This window comes from Indicator indicator, chromosome 9 (genome assembly GCF_027791375.1).
Source record: "Indicator indicator isolate 239-I01 chromosome 9, UM_Iind_1.1, whole genome shotgun sequence".
NCBI lineage: Eukaryota > Metazoa > Chordata > Aves > Piciformes > Indicatoridae > Indicator > Indicator indicator.
Window position 1 is genome coordinate 21,339,548 of NC_072018.1, and position 20,603 is coordinate 21,360,150.

At 37.1% G+C, this 20,603-nt stretch overlaps 1 protein-coding gene across 2 annotated transcripts in view; it reads left to right on the forward strand.

The window, feature by feature from the left end:
* Nucleotides 1–20,603, forward strand: part of ATAD2B (ATPase family AAA domain containing 2B) — a 75,285-nt gene that overhangs the window by 14,593 nt on the left and 40,089 nt on the right. For both annotated transcript variants that reach the window (XM_054383440.1, XM_054383439.1), the window contains 14 exons: nt 2,050–2,204; nt 3,396–3,442; nt 4,474–4,627; nt 7,217–7,319; nt 7,849–7,957; nt 9,261–9,377; nt 9,757–9,832; nt 11,493–11,591; nt 13,722–13,833; nt 14,510–14,625; nt 15,391–15,565; nt 16,123–16,211; nt 17,170–17,329; nt 18,905–18,995. In XM_054383440.1, coding sequence (XP_054239415.1) covers nt 2,050–2,204; nt 3,396–3,442; nt 4,474–4,627; nt 7,217–7,319; nt 7,849–7,957; nt 9,261–9,377; nt 9,757–9,832; nt 11,493–11,591; nt 13,722–13,833; nt 14,510–14,625; nt 15,391–15,565; nt 16,123–16,211; nt 17,170–17,329; nt 18,905–18,995 — 1,603 coding nt within the window. The remainder of the gene's footprint in view (nt 1–2,049; nt 2,205–3,395; nt 3,443–4,473; nt 4,628–7,216; nt 7,320–7,848; nt 7,958–9,260; nt 9,378–9,756; nt 9,833–11,492; nt 11,592–13,721; nt 13,834–14,509; nt 14,626–15,390; nt 15,566–16,122; nt 16,212–17,169; nt 17,330–18,904; nt 18,996–20,603) is intronic.

A 20,603-nucleotide genomic window follows, 5' to 3' on the forward strand; every position in this document is an offset into this window, starting at 1 on the left:
GCAAATGACATTCTGGTTGGAATCAGGAGTAGTGTGGCCAGCAGGTCTAGGGATGTGATTGTCCCCCTCTAGTCAGCACCGGTGAGGCCATACCTTGAATTCTGTGTTCACTTCTGTGCCCCTCACTACAGAAAGGACATTGAGGTGCTGGAGCATGTCCAAAGAAGAGCAAGTAAGCTGGTGAAGGGCCTTGAACACAAGTCTTATGAGGAATGGCTGAGGGAACAGGGGCTGTTTAGCCTTCAGAAGAGAAGTCTTAGGTGGACACCTCATCACCCTCTACAACTACCTGAACAGAAGTTGGAGCAAGATGGGGGGTCAGTCTATTCTCACATGAAGCAAGTAACAGGGCAAGAGAAAAGAGCCTGAAGCTGTGCCAAGGGAGGTTCAGGTTGGATATTAGGAAAAATTTCTTCACAGAAAAGGTTATCAGGCATTGAAATAGGCTGCCCAGGGTGATGTCACCATCCCTGAAAATATTTAAAAGACACATGGATCTGGTGCTGAGGGATATGGTATAGTGGTAGTAAATTAACAGTAGTGGTGGGATTGAGAGCTTTAGGTGAGCAGTTGAACTTGATGATCTCCAAGGGCTCTTCCAGTTCTGTGATTCTATGATTTGTTAAAAATATATATTGAGGAACGAGATGTTAAGGTGTGAAGCTGACAACATATTTGACTCGCAATGATCCCATCCTAGCCCCATGTTTTTTTCTTGTGTTATCTTTTGTACTTATCTGATCCTTCAGTGAAATGATTTAGCTCATTAACGAGGTAGGAAGTTATCTTCTGAAGCTTTAGGAAGCTGATTTGGTTTATGGGTAAGAGGAACATCAGAAGAAGATCAAAGGAGATTGATGTGGTGCAGTGCAGTTAGGCAAGAGGGGTGCATGGGCTAGTCCCTGTGGTTCAGTGGTGCTGAGCTCTTGTTTAACTACATCCGTACCTTAAGATTTCTTTAGGCTTCACCATTTCCTAAATACTGTGCTGTGATAATCTGTCTTCTTCTCTTAAAGACTTTGTAGACATTTTTCTTGAGTACATGAGACATCATTATGTTGAGTTCTCTGGAGTACACATCAGATGGTTGTTGTTAATAAGCCTGATGGACAAACAGGACTTCCATGATCGTCTCTGTGCATATAAGTAAAATTATCTTTCATTCTTAGATTAAGTACTTTATTGACAATTCCTGGACCTTAATATTTGGAAATTGTTTACTCTGTTATAAGAGAGGATATTTAGTTTTTTAATTGGGCCTGTTTCCATGAGCTAAAATTTGTTGTTTTGTAGAATCTTAATTTTTTTATTGTAATTTTTTTTGGTAGTTCACCTTAACAGAAACAAATCCTACGAAGTTTACTGTCTTTCCACTTAAAATGTACAGCTCTCAAGTAATCCCTTACAACTATCTTTGAGTTTCTGTGTGTGTTACCTCTAAGTCCAACCCCTCTAGTAGCATTTAGGTGTGTCTTAGAGGTGTTAAAACTAACATTGGTAGTGTGCATAATGTGGTTAATGAAGATTTTAGACAAAAAGTGCTGTATAAAGTCTGTTTTGAGTTACTTCTAGCTGTGTGTTTCATGGTCTAAAGAGACCAAGGTATTGCAGAACTCTTACAAGAAGAAAGAGCATAATGTGACTGTTTAAGCAGTTTAAAGACAATATCAGTAAGAATAAATTCATGCTGTGTTGCAAGTATCTTAATTTTCCCGAGTCCTTCTTTCTCTTTATTGCACTATTAATTCTCCCACAAACAGGGGTCGAGTAGCAGTATCATGTATGATATGCAAAATGCAGTGAGTTTGAGAAGCAGAATGCTTGCTCAGAAATAACTATGAAATAGTATAGCAAAGTGTAATAATTGAAATAAATTATTTTAATGGTTTTCAGTAATGTTTTCAGAATAAACATTTTTGATATTTCATACAAGATGGTTACTAACAGTTTGGTAGAGACCTCCTGTTAACTAAGCTTAAGTTTCCTCTCTGTCAGGATATATACAAATGAGCCAATTGATTACTGTCTGATGTTTATTTTTCTTTTCAGAAAGATGAAGGTAGTGATGCTAGTTTGAGTGATAGCCACGTATCTCCTCCTGCCAAACGTACCTCAAAACATGCTGATCCTGTGTGCAAAGACAAATCGAAATCACGCAGTACTGGACAGCGAGAGGAATGGAGCATCTCAGCTGGACAGTCCAGGTAACTTAGTGCCAGTTGGCAAATAAAGTCTTACCACTATTTGCTGTATTGTTAGTACACTTGTGCTATTTCTGCACTGAACTGCAGGTCAGGCTCAAGAGTTTACTTTTCAAGCATATTGCTTTCATACCATTTTTGTTTAGTTTAAGCCTCCAAGAATGTGGATTACGTCAATCCCCGATCAATTTCTATGCAAATTTGAGCAAAAATGGAAAGTAATTTTGAGATGCAATCTGAGTCCTAGATTCTTGATATGTCTGAATGTAGCAACTTTATGTACTCAAGCTATAAGCAGACATAAGATTTTAATTAGGAAATTGTCCATTAACCATTCTCTAAAGATGATAGTATCAAGTTCCTTTCCATTGTTGTTTTCAGCCTCTCTTCCCTGTTTGCTTATAAGGACTCAAGTAAATTACTGTGGCAGAACTGAGAATATATATAATAAAATACATTTTATAACTCTAAAGAGAGGTAATTTCATTTTACAACTCTGATTAATATATTTTAGAAAACATTCCTGTATTCATAAGGTACTTAACATGATTACAAATAATTATGAAGCAGCATAGACAATATATTTCTAGGCCATGAACTTTCAGCTAATACTGATTTTTTTTTTTTTTTAAATTTTTATTTTTTAATGAAATTGGCCAGAATACTGAAACTTGTGATGCTACTCATATGGTGTTACTTTGACATGGCTTTGCATTTGAGGTGTTTGGGTTTATTTCTTTATTCCCCCCCTCTTTTTTTTTTTTTTTTTTCCCCTGCCCAAATGCAAAGTTCTTGGCCTGGTAGTGATCTTGAGTCACTAAAACGTTCCCCAAAAGTTTTGTTACTTTTGCTAGTTTATCCAAAGTGTTTGAATGATAATTGCCTTTGAAGAGCTGTATCAAGGTTCTGTTCTGTAACTTAAGACAAGAATTAATAGTAGGACACGGCATGAGGGAACATTGGAAAGCTTAAGAGAGCTGTATAGGTAGTTGGGGGGGATTCATATAATTGACAGTTTTATCCTCATTCAGGTGTTGAGCATGAAGCAGACTCCAGAGGCTATGCATCTTAATGATTTTGAAAGCATGGCATATCATGTAATGTTCTATGTTTAAAGTTCTGTTTTCACTGGATAACTTTTGCTTGGATAAGGAATGTTAATGTGAATTTGCGTCTAATATGATTGTTCCCTAGGTTAACTTCTCAGCCTGGTGCTACACTACCAAATGGACGTAGCTTATGTAAGTTATTACAGCAGATCTTCTCATTGTTCCTTTTACATTTAACAGTTTTCTGTCAATAATTTTCAGCTGCATATATATTCAGTTGGTTTTGATTACTTTACTGGGTCCTCTGACCATTTTGACCAGAAGAGTTGCTGTTCTGGCTTAATTTTCTTCTGTCAGCATCTTGGATGCTCTGTGTAGACACATGGAACGTTTTTAGATGAAATTCCACTTCTCAATTCAGACCTGCTAGCCATGATCTCAGTGTTTTTCTTAATTTCCAAATTTACCTTTATCAACCGATTTTGGCCTTTCTCTCCTAGCTGGTCTCTTTAATTTATTTACTCTTTTCACTCATTTAAAATTCGACCTTCAGTGATTCTTAACATTACTTTGTTACTGCTTTAGAGAGACCTGCCTTGTCTGCAGCACCTGCTACCTTGAACAATTTTCTTGTACATTTAAACTTGTACCTTACGAACTTGCTATCTCATTGCATATCTCAGCTATAACCACTTTGTCTTTTGTGTCCCTGTTTCATCAGTTCTGTCTTGTTTAGTTCTGCCTGAGTGTTAACTGCTACGCATATTTGGTATTTTTATTATTTATTGTGCTGCCTAAGGAACAATCAGGAGTGGGGTCTCTGAGTAGCTGATAAAAGATTTTTATTTTTCTTTTTTGTGAAATAACTATGTTGTCTGACCTTTTGATACTGTATTTAAAAGACTGAGAATTGGAACTTTGGGCCAAGTGTGCATTTTAGTATTTATGTTAACTTAAAAATACTGAATAGATATTTGAATGCTACATTTTCATCATTAAATAAGATTCTCTCATAAGAAAGCTAGCTCAAATATGAAGAAATAGCTTGTAAACCAACTTTGGTAGGAATTTAAAAAATACGTGAGTGAATATGAGTGGTCTTACTGTGTTCTGTAACTTTTGGTTCATTGTCCTCGCTAAGTATTCTCTTACTAATTATTTTTATTTTTTTGGTGAAAATGTTGTTTCCTGCATTTTGAAGTAGTAATACAAATTTCTCTTAGCTCTCAAAAGCCATCCCCTTCGAGGGGAAAAAAAGGCAGATGGGGACCATGCTTGCATAAACGGAGATATAGAAGTCAGAAAAAGTTGTCGGTCCAGGAAAAACAGATTTGAAACTTTGAATCAGAGTTTATTGTTTGATCAGCTAGTAAACAGGTATGTGGGGATACTTCAGTTGTATTCGCAGATCATCTTAATGATTTAAAAAAAGGTAGAAACCCCTGTCTTCCAGTGCCATCTGTGTTTTACTGTGGGAATGTAGCATTGAGGCAATCTAGAGTGTGGTTTGCATTACAGGCTGGGTTCTGTGCTGCATCTGCCTATGTTATCCATGCTCTGAAAGTAAAAACAACTTACCAGAATTTGAGGAGTAAGTTACTCTGTGTTTACACCTGGATAAAACTGTGTATGTGGTGGTTATTGCAGAGCAGCTGACAAGCTGTAAATCCACACCCTAGTTTGTTTCATAGTAACCTGTTTATGTAGTGATACCCTAAATGTGATGTAAATTGGTGATTAGCAACAGTGCTTGAAAGCTCTCTATATTTTGCTTGTATGATTTTGATCATAAAATATCAAAAGTTTGTAGCTTTTTTTTTTTCCCTCAACCATTTGTTAGTAATTTGCATAAGGTGGGTGTCACTCTTTGACATTTACTGTGCAGACAAAGTAGGTCAGAGGGGGAGGTATGGTCTGGTCTGAGCACAGGAACGGTATCCACAATACTTTTTTTTTTTGTTTTGAAATATTATGTCTTATGTGGCCTTAGACAGGCCACTTAATGTGTCACAATTTGCTACCTTTGAAGTGGGTTTTGATAGCCACATATGAGAGACTACTTGATCTAGTGCTTGGGGGTTGATTTAAACATGACCATTTAATTGCCAAATATGGCCTTTACTGTTAAATGTATTCTCTTAAATCTTTTATTTTTTTTCCAATTTACTTGGTAATTACTTGATATGTTTACAAATCTGTATTGTGTTACATTTATTTTTCTAGTTGCAGTTGAATCTCTCTCTCTCCTCATCAACAATAGGAAAAAATCTACCATGAAGATTGTAATTTAATAGGATCATGGTACTGAAGTCTATAGATGAACTGATAACAGTGTGCCCCATAATCATTGGAGGTTTTTAAGAACAGGTTAGACAAATACCTGTCAGGAATGGTTTGCATATTATATAGATTCTCTTGCCTGGCAGAACAGATGGATTTTTCCAGGTCCCTTCCAACCTTATTTTCTTTGATAGCAGCTATTTTACTTGAAGTGGTTGTTACAAGTATTTTAGAATTGTTTAAAATTGCAAGGAGTGAGTTTACTGACTATCATCAGAATTTCTATTGACTTCTTTCTAGGCAGGATTTCATGCTTTAGATTTACTTTTAAACAGCTTGAAAGGAAGTAAAAGTTTATGCCTTATTTCAATCATAGAATCATAGAATAATTTTGGTTGGAAAAGGCCTTTAAAATCAAGTCCAATGATTATCTAACTCTACCAAGTCTGGTGCTAAACCGTGTCTCGTAACAGCATATCTATATGTCTTTTAAACACCTTTAGCAATGGTGATTCAACCACCTCCCTAGGAAGACTATTCCAGTGTTTGAGAACCTTTTCAGTGAAGAAGTTTCTTCTATACCCAACCTAAACCTGCCCCAGTGTAACTTGAGGCCATTTCCTCTTGTCCCATCACTTGTTACTGGGGAAAAGAGGCCAACACTCACCTCCCAACTCCTTTCAGGGAGCAGTATATAGTGAGGAGGTCTCCCTTCAGCTTCCTTTTCTCCAGAGTAAACAATCTGGGTTCCTTCAGCCACTCCTCAGAAAAAATCCTTTTCTCCATACCCTTCACCAGCTTTCTTGCCTTCCTCTTGACCCACTAATTATATTTGATAATTGTATATTATATTATACAATTACAGTAGAATTCTAGTGGAAATCCAACGTAGAGAGCAATAGCGTGGTGTTCAGGACAGGTGGCCAAATAATTGACTTGGCCTGGCTAATACTCTGTTGTTTTCTTCCTTAGCAATGAAGCATCTTGGCCAAGATTATTTAAAACGGCACCATTGCTTTGACAGCTGTTTACAAATACTTACAATAATGAAAGTGTGGATGAATTAAATAGTAGATGAGAACTGGTAGGGTAGTGAGGTCAAGTAATAAATGCTGAAATTCTAGGTGTTACCATTTAAACTTGCTTTTTTCAAAGAAATCCTTTCTGTAGTAGTGCCTTTCAGAAGGCAGGGTAAGAAGCTATAAAGCTTACGGGGTATAGGCATTAATTACTTTCCTAGTATTGTAATTATGTAAGTGTAAAGCTTTACTTTCTCATTCTGCAAATGTAATCTGATCTGACATCTAAACAGTTACAAATTTCTCTGCTGCAATTTACACTCAATAAAAAAAAAAAAAGAAAAATGCTACAGCCTAATTTGAACCCTCAGTTTTAATAGCATTTCTTCTTTTGTACACTCCTTAGTTTAGATTCTGTGGATTCATCTTTCACTTTTCTTTGTTATAGTTGGTTTTGTAGCTAATGGATAGATTCGAGAAGCTATCCTAAAATTTTCAGGTTTAAATTTGTTTGTGTGTTTAGTTGACCTGTAGACCTTGGAACAGTCATAACAAAGTATAGAATTAGATCTGCTAAGTTGTTTGGTGCTATGTAAAAGTTTCTGCATGTCTACTATTTTAAGACTATTGTTTATTATTTTTTTTCAAACTGTTGAATATACTTTAGTACTGCTGAAGCTGTGCTGCAGGAAATGGATAATATTAACATCAGGAGAAATAGGAGGTCTGGGGAAGTAGAACGGCTACGGATGTGGACAGATACAGAATTTGTAAGTGCAGACTATCTCAATTCTTGAATAAAAGTAATCTGAAGGGGAAGTTTGTTTGGTTTTGCCATTTCCATACATTTGTCTGTAGCTCTGGCAAAAGGTTGCATATCCTGTTCAGTGTATATCAGAAAAAAACTGGATAAACTCAAATTCAGAACAAAATGCATGGATGTGTAATGAATTGTTCTTTTTAAATTGATCAATTGACTGCTATGCTCTCACGATGTACTGTGGTAATTCTTCTTTGGTTTGAAACACACTGATAGTCTGAAAACAGGGGCAAGGACCATCATCTGCTTTGCTCCCTCTAACATCTTGATAATGACGTTAATCATGTGTTAGGTGAACTATTACTGTCTGAGACACTTACCTCCTGTTAAATGAGATTGCTTTGTAGTCTGCATATGGAGGGCTGTGTGGGGAAAAGACTTGGGGGTTAGAGATTGATTGGAGTATTACTGAACTGTCAGCTAACATTGTGAGTGATATGGGACAGTACTGATGAGAATGCATATTAATTTTATTCCAGGAAAACATGGATATGTATTCTCGAGTGAAAAGAAGGAGGAAATCACTGAGGAGGAATAGCTATGGGATTCAGAACCACCATGAAGTGTCCACAGAAGGGGAAGAGGAAGGTAGGGTGTGTGAAAAAATGGTTTGAAATACTTATAAAAAACCCTCTCCTCAACATAAGGTAGAAATGTATTGGACTACTGAAAATAATTTTGATTTGGATCTGAATTTGTAGTTATGAAGTAGACCAATTAAAAATACTTGCAAATAAGCAGACACTGAAGGATTCATCCTTTTTTAGACATTTTAGGGATCTCTGCATAGTTCTCTTGAAAACAATAGCAAAATTCTCTGAAAGCTGCAGAACAAAGACTGGTTTCTAAATGTTTATATATACTGCTTTGCCTTACTCCTGTTTTCTGTAACAGTGAGTAGTTGGCGCTTTCCTTATATTCCCTCTAACAGTCCTCTGGAGGAAGCTAGCATGTGATGCAAGTAGTTGACAACTACACATGTTCTAACTGACTCGTTACTTCTTGTATGCTGGGTGGCATACCAGAAAGACTGTGTAATAGTTCTGCATCCTTCCTTTGGGGAAGGTGTTAATTAAAGTCTCGATTTTCCATCCTTCCACTAGATTTTTGAAGACTTGTAGACTCAAAATTGTGTTTGAAATTCTACCATCTCTTAAAAATTTGGATGCAACAGGTCAGTGGGTTCAAAAAGTATTGAGAAACAAGGGATGGTAGCTAACTTTGATGGAATGATCAACAGCATACTTGGCTTCCTTAAGAAATCAGACTTGTACTTCAGGGATCCATATAGGGTTCAGTACATTGTGTGTCAATTTTGAGCTGAAAGTACTGTAAGAGGTATGGTCTGTCCCAGTTAAGAATGCAGTCGTAATTCAGAGGTCTGTGGGTGGAAATTCTGATCCTGTCAAAGGATGGACCTAGACAGTAGCTTTATACAGTGTGCTTATTAGCTTTGTATAAAAATGATCTTGTGAATTGTGAAGTTAGTGTGAAAATAAATATAAGTATTTGATTTTTCCAAGGCTTCTAGAAGAAAAGAGAAGACAGACACTATTCTTAATTTGAAGGATAATTACTGAAGTAAAAAGACAGTAGATAGAAGCAGTATTTGAAGTACTCTACAACTGAAACTAGTTTGATTACATTTATTTCTCTTTCTGTTGCCTTTCCAAAATCTTCTGTGGGAAACTAGAAGGAATTCTATGATTCTAATTGTGACAATGTGCTGCAGATTTATCTTGGTCTTTGAATTCCCAGTGATGTGCCAATTAATGCTAATTAATAAGACGGTAGTAATTCTCAGTGACCATTAAAAAGTTCATTTTTGGGATCAAGATAGCTCTAGCATCAAGTAGAAGTGTTCTGAAAATATTTTTCTTCCTCTTAACAGAGTCTCAAGAAGAAGATGGAGATATAGAAGTAGAAGAAGCTGAGGGAGAAGAAAATGATCGACCATATAATCTCCGACAGAGAAAAACTGTTCAAAGATACCAGGCCCCTCCTATAGGTGAGGAACTAAACAGTGCTGATAACCAATTTCTGCTCTACTGACCCTCAAAAGTAGCATGAGCGTGTGATAAGTAGTACATGCAGCACTTTGTAACTGTCATCTTGCTTCTGTTTTTGTTCACTACATGAATAGGATTACTGAGGCATTATCTGTTAGTTTCAGTGGTGATGGCATTGCTAGTGTGTGTTCCTTCACTGAAATTTGCAAGTATTGCCATATGCTGGACTCAGGGTTGGAGGTGAACAGGATTTAGATCAAGGAGTAGTTGACAGAAATTGAATTGAGAAAGCCTAGTAAATTAGGTAATTACCTAGAAAGAGTAGTTCTATTACTATTCTGTAATTGCTGTTACAAACCTGTAACTTTTCTTACTCAGTGCCAGCTCATCAAAAGAAGAGGGAAAATACACTGTTTGATATTCACAGATCTCCTGCAAGAAGAAGCCATATCAGGTAAATGTCAATCTTTTGGTACATAGTTGTTTGCCTTTCCTCAGTACATATCTGTTAGCTTTTGATTTTGAAACATATTTGAGTGAGCTGTACAGTTCATTCATGCATGTGCGTGGGTCTTGAATTGTATCTTAGGTTGAGATCCTGATCAGCATACAAAAATGAATTTCATAGCACTTCATAATGCTAGTAGAGTATTTGTGATAAAAGGAATGAAGACCGGTGTGCTGCAAGTACCAGGAGAGGTGTACATTGCATACTGTAGATTTTCTGTAAGGGCATATATTTAGTGTGTAAATCCAAAGCAGCAGTGTAACAAACATCCCCTTTCTGTTATACAAAAGCAGACACAACAGGGTAATGTTTTTTGTTTTTTTTCCACTTCACGTTCCATCCAAGTAATATTAGCAATTTAATAAAATATTTTCCAAGCATTATCTTTGACTCTTACCTTTTATGTCAGAATCTGGAATACACCAAGTTCTTGGAAACTGTTGATAGGCTTTATTTAACAAAATAGATGAGACCAGGGCTTCATACATTAAAAAAAAAAAAAATTACTCAGAATGTCAAATAGATAAATCTGTCTGTGAACAGAACTCCAGTAAATGAATATTAGGTTCAGCTGAAACTCATCTTAGTGCTCAGTGTAATGGTATAGTGAAAGTATGAAAAGTAAGTAAAAAAAAATAGCAGAATCTTATATGACTCCTTTCTAATATAAATAAACACACTTGTTTTTTTAAGAGTTCAGTTTTTTTCCTTTAATCATAGAATCAAGAAGGCTGGAAGAGACCTCAAAGATCGAGTCCAACCTGTCACCCTACACCTCATGCCTATCTAAACCATGGCACCAAGTGCCACGTCCAATCCCCTCTTGAACACCTCCAGGGATGGTGACTCCATCACCTCCCTGGGCAGCACATTCCAATGGCCAACCACTCTCTCTGTGAAGAACTTTCTCCTCACCTCCAGCCTAAACCTCCCCTGGCGCAGCTTGAGACTGTGTCCTCTTGTTCTGTGCTTTTTAATTTTTTAAATGTGTTTTGCTTAATATGCATATGATAATGTTGGGTAATCTCAGGATTTGTACTTGTTATTGAGAAAAGATAATGTGAGATGTGTTATCCCTTCAGTGTTAGTATGCTGTATTTTCAGGTTAATAACTTCATAAAAATAGACTCTATGCTTTAGGAACTATGGTTCGTGTTTTGGTTTTGTGGTGGGTGGTTTTTTTTTTTTTTTTTTTTGTTTTCCTGAAAGACTATTTAAAGGGAAACAGTAAAGATGCCAAAGATACCAAAAACTTTCCTTACTTTCCATGTAAGGAGAGCTTGATATTTCTGTTACATTAGAGGTGGCTAAACGGCTTGGAAGGTTTTTTTTAAGTACAGCTGCTTGCCGACAGACTTCAACAGCTTACTTATTGAGATAACAGGGACTGGACCACCTTATGGGGGTCTACTGTTTTAATAGTGATCATGTTGAATTCAGGTACCCTGTGGCATTAAAAGATCTTTCTAGTGCTTAATAAAATCTGCATGCATCTTTGTACAGCACTGTACTTCCCATTTCAATTTTGCTTTTGTAAAAGAATCAAAACATGCTATTCTGCTGTAAAAAGGTTTATGTTTTTATGTTTATTTTGCTACTTCAATAGGAGAAAGAAGCATGCCATTCACAGCAGTGATACAACCTCTTCAGATGAAGAACGTTTTGAGAGAAGAAAATCAAAAAGCATGGCCAGAGCAAGAAATCGGTATGAAAGTGTCCTTGATCTAACTTCAGGAGAGTTTAATTTTCAGTATTAATCAGAAAACAAACAGAACTATTCTGTAATGTTCTATCACTTCCGCAGAGTTTTTTGATTCTGCTTGGAATTACATACAGACACAGCTTAAGAGGACTGCTATTTATGTATTAATATAGATTTTGAAGTCTTACGAGTAGGGAATTAACAATAGTGATAAAAAGGTGGAAAGATGAGTACTTACTCAATTCAGTTGGGTTATAAGACAAACAACTTCTATTGATTAAACTAGATTTTCATTCTTGATGTTACTTGGTCCCAGTTAGTTCAGTTGTACTCCCAGAACTCTCTCTCTTCCTGTTGTGTAACAATATGTGCATTCTACACCTGGCACACTTTGGACCTTATGTTTATTCACCAGGTATCTAGAAGTGGAAGATCTGTAAGAAATATGAGTAAATTTACTTGCTACCACAGATAGTTTAGTTTGAAAACTGAATGGAAGCAAAAATATTTCCTTATTTTTTTACATCTCTCTCCCTGTCTGCTACACCATTCTAAGGAATTCCAGTGGCACACAACTACCAAATGTGTAGTTCCAAGCGTAACCTGTGACTTCACTGGTACCTTTCTTCCTCCTTTTATCTGTGTATTTGAATCATAGAAACAGTCAGGGTTGGAAGGGACCACAAGGATCATCTAGTTCCAACCCCCCTGCCGTGGGCAGGGACACCTCACACTAGATGAGGCTGGCCAGAGCCTCATCCAGCCTGGCCTTAAACACCTCCAGAGACGGGGCCTCAACCACCTCCCTGGACAACCCATTCCAGGCTCTCACCACTCTCATGGGGAAGAACTTCTTCCTCACATCCAGCCTGAATCTCCCCAATTCCAGCTTTATTCCATTCCCCCTAGTCCTATCACTACCTGAGATCCTAAAAAGTCCCTCCCCAGCTTTCTTGTAGCCCCCTTCAGATACTGGAAAGCCACGATAAGGTCACCTTGGAGCCTTCTCTTCTCCAGACTGAACAGCCCCAACTCCCTCACTCTGTCCTCATAGGAGAGGTGTTCCAGCCCTCTGATCATCCTCGTGGCCCTTCTCTGGACACCTTCCAGCATGTCCATATCCCTTTTGTAATAGGGGCTCCAGAACTGGACACAGTACTCCAGGTGGGGTCTCACCAGAGCTGAGTAGAGGGGGAGAATCACCTCCCTTGACCTGCTGGCCACCCTTCTCTTGCTGCAGCCCAGGCTCTGGTTGGCTTTCTGTGCTGCAAGTGCACTTTGACAGCTCATGTTGAGGTTCTCGTCCACCAGCACCTCCAAGTCCCTCTCCTCAGGGCTGCTTTCCAGCCAGTCACTGCCCAGCCTGTATTTGTGCTTGGGATTGCCTCGACGCAGATGCAGGACCTTGCACTTGGTCTTGTTGAACCTCATGAGGTTGGCTTGTGCCCACCTCTCCAGCCTGTCCAGGTCCCTCTGGATGCCATCCCTTCCCCCCAGCGTGTCTGCTGCACCACACAGTTTGGTGTCATCAGCAGACCTGCTGAGGGTGCACTCAATGCCACTGTTCATGTCACCGACAAAGATGTTGAACAAGACTGGTCCCAGGACTGATCCCTGAGGGACTCCACTTGTCACTGAGCTGATGTGATGTCTGTGTAGACATTTAAAGCATCTTTGTATACCCTAAGAAGCTGGAACAGGCAGATGTGAGTTATGACTGATCTGCAGTCAGATTTCCTTTCTCTGGACTCATTAGAGTTACCTTTTAAAAACTATTTTGCTTGTACTGTTAATCCTTTCTTTACCATACTGAGCATAGGCAGTTCATTGCTGTCTGTGGAGAGCGTCCTGTTCTTTTGCTCGATGTTTTCTTCTGTGTTTATTCAAAATAATCTAGCCAGCCTTAGTTTCTCAGATGGAAATACCTGTATGGAAGTCAAAGCTACCTTTATATTTAAAGAACTTCCAGATATAAAGGAATAATTGCCACAGTAAAAAGATTGTTTGTCAGTCTGTGAAGGTTGTCTCTTTAGGTAGTAGAGGCATATAATCTGTTTGTTCTTCCTATTCCAGCTAAATGATTACAACAGAACAGTATTTATTTAATGTTTTCTTTTAATTGTTGTTGAATAGGTGTCTGCCTTTAAACTTCAGAGCAGAAGACTTAGCTAGTGGAATCCTGCGAGAACGTGTGAAAGTTGGGGCAAGTTTGGCTGATGTTGACCCTATGATTGTTGATAAATCGGTAGGTATTGTTTGAACTTATTTTCCTTGTCCCAATCATGCATAAGCAGAATTCATCATAGCTTCTGATTAGACTTAAAGTAAATTCATAATAATCTCACTGATATTTTTAGTTCTTCTTCTTGATTCCTTTGTGCTACAAAGCACTTGCTCTTGGGCTGTAGGTAATCAACAGGCTGCATACATATTGTAAATAAGCCAAAAGATCAATTGCCCAACTATATTTCTTTGTTTACAGTCAGTTTGTAGTAGAGGTGATTACTTGTAACAGTAGACACTGGGATACACAGATCAGTGCAGGAGACGGAGGTACTGACACATTAACTCATGGTGTGTGCTGTTCAGAAACTGCTGATTGATTCCTTGAAGTACTTTACCTATACCCATGTTATGCTGAGCGTGAGCTTGAATTGCTGTCAGACTTAGGCTGTATCTCTGTAGGTGTCCAGACATCCCTGTCAGTGAATCACTTAAACCTCAAGTGGGCAACGAAGAACTGAGTTTCTTGATTATTTTTTTTTCTTCTTCCTCCCCATACTTTGAAAATGCAAGGAACTCCAGTTGATCAGTGAAAAGCTGTTTGTAATTTGTTTTCAAGTGTGTTATTTTATAAGTAGAGGTACTTGTGTGGAAAAGTGTTTCAATATATGCTTTGTATGCTTTGTTTTTTTTCTAAGGTGCGTTTTGATAGTATAGGTGGATTGAGCCATCATATCCTTGCACTTAAGGAAATGGTAGTGTTTCCTCTTCTCTATCCAGAAATATTTGAAAAATTCAAAATTCAGCCACCAAGGTAGGTGTATTTACTCTTACTGTGTTTTATTTCACTAAGCTCTGAAGAATGTTTCTCTTTGGAAACACGAAATTGAATCTTTCCCTGAGGTGTTTACAGTTCAAATAGATGTACTTTTGCTACCTTACTTGTCTATCAAGGTGTAATGAGTGAGACGAAGAGTTAGAGAAGTCTAGTTGATTTTTCTTGTGGTAGAAAGGTAAACTTTGTGATTTCCTGAAAAAAAGAATTCTCAAGTGTGGTTTTGTGTGTGTTGGGTTTTTGGTGTGTGTTTGTTTGGGTTTTTAATTTGTTTGCATTGTGTTATATACTTTATTAAATTAAGCTAAATGCTGACGTTTATTTTATAGAAATAATAATATTATGGGTTTAATATTTATTAATCTGACATCTTGGTGTGTGATTTAAATGGGTGCATGTAATCTAAGTAAACTGAAAATCTTGGGATACTTCTGACATTTAAAGGAAGTAAATCTTCAAATACTAATCTAAAATTTAATTTTTGAGGAGATATTTAACTAGTGTAAAACAATCTTTTGGGAGGATGTGTTTTTGATTAATATTCTTTACAAAGCAAGGATTTACTGACTTGAAATACTAAAATAAACTTAGATTTTTATGAAGTTGTGTTGAATACACTATATAATAATAGTAGAATTTAAGTCTTTCTTCTCCAGGCTCCCTGTCTTCGTTATAAAATTTGACTTGGAGTTTTTCAGGAGACATAAAATAAGTTTGTGACTGTGTTGATCCATTTATCTTCAGGGGCTGTTTATTCTATGGTCCTCCTGGAACAGGTAAAACCTTGGTAGCTAGAGCTCTAGCTAATGAATGCAGTCAAGGAGACAAAAAGGTGGCTTTCTTTATGAGGAAAGGAGCAGACTGTCTCAGTAAGTGGGTTGGTGAATCTGAACGTCAGCTTCGACTGCTTTTTGATCAGGTTAGAAGAAAATATATAATTTTCATACAATTTTCCTGTATGTTGTTTTTTTTTGTGTGTGTTCTAGCAGCCAAAGTTATTTGCAATTGAAACTAAATAACTGTAAATTTTCATAGATTGGCAGGATTTAGTGTAATTATGTATTTAGGATTAAAAAACGGGAATGCTGACAACAGTTTTTCTTGCTCTGAAAACTGAGAGAGAAATCTCTTGACTTGTCCATTAATGAAGCAGAGATAAGATGCTGTTTTCTGTAACTATGAGTATAAGGTGCCTCAATTTGCCTTTAATCTCTCCAACACACAGTAAAACTGAGACACTGGTGCCATCTTGCTTATTCAAGGGAGAATGCAGTCTTTAGCTTTGTCTGAAACAGCACTGGAGTTGAAAAATTCTTTTATTTTCAGGTTGTACACTTTTTAATAAAGGTATCTTAATATATGTGTTACTACCTTGTAATAAAACCAAAATGCTTTTGATGATGATGGATAAATTTTGGATTAACAGTTAATTTAATTTTTTTTTTAATTGGTTTTTTTTTTTTTTTTGCATGCCAGGCATACTTGATGAGACCTTCCATAATCTTTTTTGATGAGATAGATGGCTTAGCTCCAGTTCGTTCTAGTAGACAAGATCAGATTCACAGGTAATAGTTCTCATATGCCTCATTATCCTGGTAAACTCAAAATGTATAATTTCGCTCAGTTCCCAAGAAATGTTTTACTTATACTTAAGTCCACTTACCTCAGAAAGATTGATATTATTTTTTTTTTTTTTTTGGTGTCAAAAATAGTCTTTCTGGTTCTTCAGACAGACTGTAATTTGCTGGGAATAGAACTGTAGTGGAGAATACTCTCCAACTGCATTTTTAACTTCAAGATTTATACAGCCTTTCTTTCGTTTGCTGTTTTATTACTGTAAACACATTGTTACCAGCCCAATAGAATAACAGTTAGAAAAGGAAAAATACTGTAAACTGATGAATTGTAATGTTCTATGAATGAACTGAATACCTCTATCATTAAGGATTCTGGATGGTATGATATGGAGACTTACCTCGAGCTGCTATCAAGTCAGTTTTGAAAATGTTTTTTATATCAGTTTACTGCTGGCTGGAATTTTTCCTGGCTGCCCTCAGTCTCAGTTTTGCTCTGCTTCTCATGGCAGTGCACTTGTATCTTTAACTTTATAGGTGGTGGCATTTGTGTATATTTTTCACTCCACAAAACTGAGGGAGACAGGAGGGAAATTTTGGTGCCAGCAGGCTAGAAGTTTATGGGAACATTTGTCTTTGTCTTGATGCATTTGTATGTTTTCTGGTGCTATGGTTGCTCTAAACAGGACACCATGTATGCTATTAATGGAAGAGAACTATTCAGGGCTGCAATATATGGCTTTCTGAGCTCACATTGCCCCAAAATTTTAAAGGAGGAAGGTTGGTGTAATCCTTACTGAAGTCGTAATTCTAACATTGATTATATCAAAAGGTTTCTTACTTGGAGACTTGAAATTGTTTTTTCCTTTGAAATTATGAATGTTGCAGTTAAAGTAATTCTTGCAGTGTTCCTATACTTAATTAAAAAAAACCAAACAACCTCTTTTAGCTCTATAGTGTCTACTCTTCTTGCCCTTATGGATGGACTGGATAATAGAGGTGAAATTGTTGTAATTGGTGCTACAAACAGACTGGATTCTATAGATCCTGCACTCAGGAGACCTGGTCGCTTTGACAGGGAATTTCTTTTCAACTTGCCTGATCAAAAGGTAAAATATGAAAAGGAGATTTAATAAGCATTTCTAGTATATTAAACATTTGAATGCTTCAGTCAAATTAAACTTGTGAAATAAAAGTATGTATTCTTACTTGTAAGATTATTTAATTTTAGTTAGACATTTTTAGTAACACCTAAATGTAGAATGGTTTGGGTTGGAAGGGATCTTTTAAAGATCATCTAGTTCTAGCCCACCTCCTACTAGACCAGGTTATTCAAGGCTCCATCCAACCAGGCATTGAACACTTCCAGGGTTGAAGCCCTCCACAGCTTCTCTGGGCAACCTATACCAAAGCTGTATTGAACCTCAGATCTTCAAAACATAGCTAAAACTAAACAGAGAGGTAAATTGTTTGCATTAAACTGAATTGCTGATATAAGTCATAGAATGGCTTATGTTGGAAGGGGCTTAAGAGGTCATCTATTCCAAACTCCTTGCCATTGCCAGGGACACCTCTCAACTGGACTCAGCTGCTCAAAGCCTCATCCAGCCTGGCCTTGAACACCCTGAAGGAGGAGACATCCACAGCCTCTCTGGGCAGCCTATTCTAGACTCCACCACCCTCAGAACTTTTTCCTAAGATCAATCTAAACCTATTCTTCCTCATCTTAAAACCATTCCCTCTTGCTCTATTGCTAGATACCCTTATGAAAAGTCCTTCTTCAGCTTTCCTGTAGGATCCTTTCAAGAATTGGAAGGCAGCTGCAAGGTTCCCCAAGAGTCTTCTCTTTTCTGGGCAGAACAACCCCAGCTCCCTCAGTCTGTCCTTACAGCAGAGGTGTTCCAGCCCTTGGGTCATCATTGTGGCCCTCCTCTAGACTCATGAATGAATTATGTATGAACTAATGTATGAAATATATATGGACTTATGTATGAATTTGTATAATGAGCCCTAACTGTTGGGTTTTTGGTACAAGGAGTAGCTTTATTATAATCATGCAAGCTGCTTAGCACAGAAAAATGGTATGTGCAAAGGCAGACATTATTATATTGGCAACAGGGGTATTTGAGATACTTTTCCAGACTTCTATAAATTCAGCCATATAATTTCATAAATTTATACTTCAAGTTAAATTTACTTTGCATACTGATAGGTGTATTTGGATTGTAGAGAATTGTAAAATGAAGTAGTTTTGAGATTCATGTGTATGTACTGTGCTATTCAGACATAAATTCATTGGCGAGCCATTTGACAGTAGAATTTGTTAATCATAGGTGCAGCAATTAAATTATAAAATGATCCTAATTATAAAACAATTCCTAATAAAACATGAGGTTTGATCAGTTCATGTGTAATAATGTGGTATAAACAACAATTAAAATGTGACTAGTAGACTGAGTGATGCTTATATAGGAAATTAAAAAGGAAGGGAAAGCATTGCTGCTGAGAGATTTTTGAGTGCTAAGTTCTAATTTATACATCTCAGTGACATGTCAAAACAAGGTAAAATAGTTATTCACAGGAATAAATAATATCTTTGTCTAAAATATGACACAGATTTAGTTTGTTAACTTTGAACTCACTTTTCTTGTCCTTTTTTTTTCTTCCTTTTAAAAAAAAATCAGGCACGAAAGCACATTTTACAAATTCATACCAGGGATTGGAACCCCAAATTGTCAGATCCTTTCTTAGGAGAACTGGCTGAAAAATGTGTTGGTGAGTATTGCAATGTTAGTACCTTTATTATAGATGCTTTCTCTTCTGTATGAAGCTCTGAAGGTATCTTAAATGCATCAGGAAATGTTGTTATTTTTACCTTTGTAAACTTTTGCACTTTCAACATTCTCTTTTGGAATAACAAAATATGCTTCTGACTTACTACAACACAAAATGAGTAGTTAGTAGTTGTTTGAAAATACAGTTGTTTCCTTTCTGTAACATCACTATCCTTATATAGGGTTCGTATCCTCAAAGGGAAGCAAAGTGAAGTGGGAATTGGAATCATTAAGCAGACTTCCTATTAAATTAGCATATGTTACAGAAGAGATAGGGAGACTTGGAGCTTTATTCTGTGTCCTTATGGAGGAAAAACAGGTTAAATCAGTACTTGTGTGGTTTTCTGGTTGTGTTGTGGTTTGTTTTTACTGACCAGTGTCCTCTCCTGACAGAAATCCAACAAATTAACCATCCTTCCTACATAAGAATTTTTTTTCCAGATTGCTAGTACAGGGCAACCTCAAAGTGTAGATACAGGTGGGCGGAAGGGGGAGGGGGCACGTGGATTCACTGCACCATGAACACGTTAAATATGCATTTGGAGTGCCTGAAGTTCTGCTGTGCTGAGTGGAGAATGGTTGTTCAAGATAAACCTGCTGCTTAAAAGCTAATCACAAATAAACCCAAATACCTTTCTAGTGAATTTAACAAAGGAAATGACCCTAAAACGCACATCACAATCTCTTCTCAACAATTTGCCATGCAAAGATACATCCTCTGTCAGTCATCTGCTTGGACAAGTGCTGAAGTTCTCAGAGAAAGGAAGGTCTCAAGTATCTGTGCATTGGAATCCATCATCAGAAAAATAAGAACTTTAAACTGAACGTCAGTCCATTCAGTCAGCTACAGTACATCCGATTTATCCTCTTCATCTGCAGGGACATCTATCATCGAAAGCAGCATCTCTCCGCTTTTGATGCACAAAGACCTCAACATCTTCTGGTGAGGAGAAAACATAACTACCCAGCAAACTCCAGTTTAAGCTTTGCCTGGTATAAGACAAGCATGTACCAAACCCGTTTCATGTAAATTCTGTTTGATTTGTGCAAAGACATGGTGCTGTTCAGTGGGAGAGAGGGAAATAGATGGGATAATCCGGTTGTTTCTTTTGAAAATTCACCATATTTTTCCAGTGAGAACACAATTACATATTTCAGAATTTCAGACCATAGAGAAAGACATTTGTAGGTTTGATTGGACAGCAACTGCTGACTAAGTCTGTCGATTTTGTGGAAATTTCAGCTAACAAAACCAAATACCCTTTTCTGTTTTCTTTTCCTTTCCTACTGTCCAACTACTGTACGCTTGACTGTCTCTGTTCTGTATGTTGGAATTTAAATGTTTCCATACATCCCGGATGAAAACCTTTTGACTGTTACAAGGACACTTAAAATCAACTGAAATAAGACTAGTTTATCTTAATCTTGAGATTTGTCTCATCATTTCTATAAATGAAATCTGCAGCAACCAATTATTTCAAGAGTTCCCAAATTCTTTGTGGCGCTTGCAATTCAGGCTCATTGGCACACTCATCATATCAATACAATA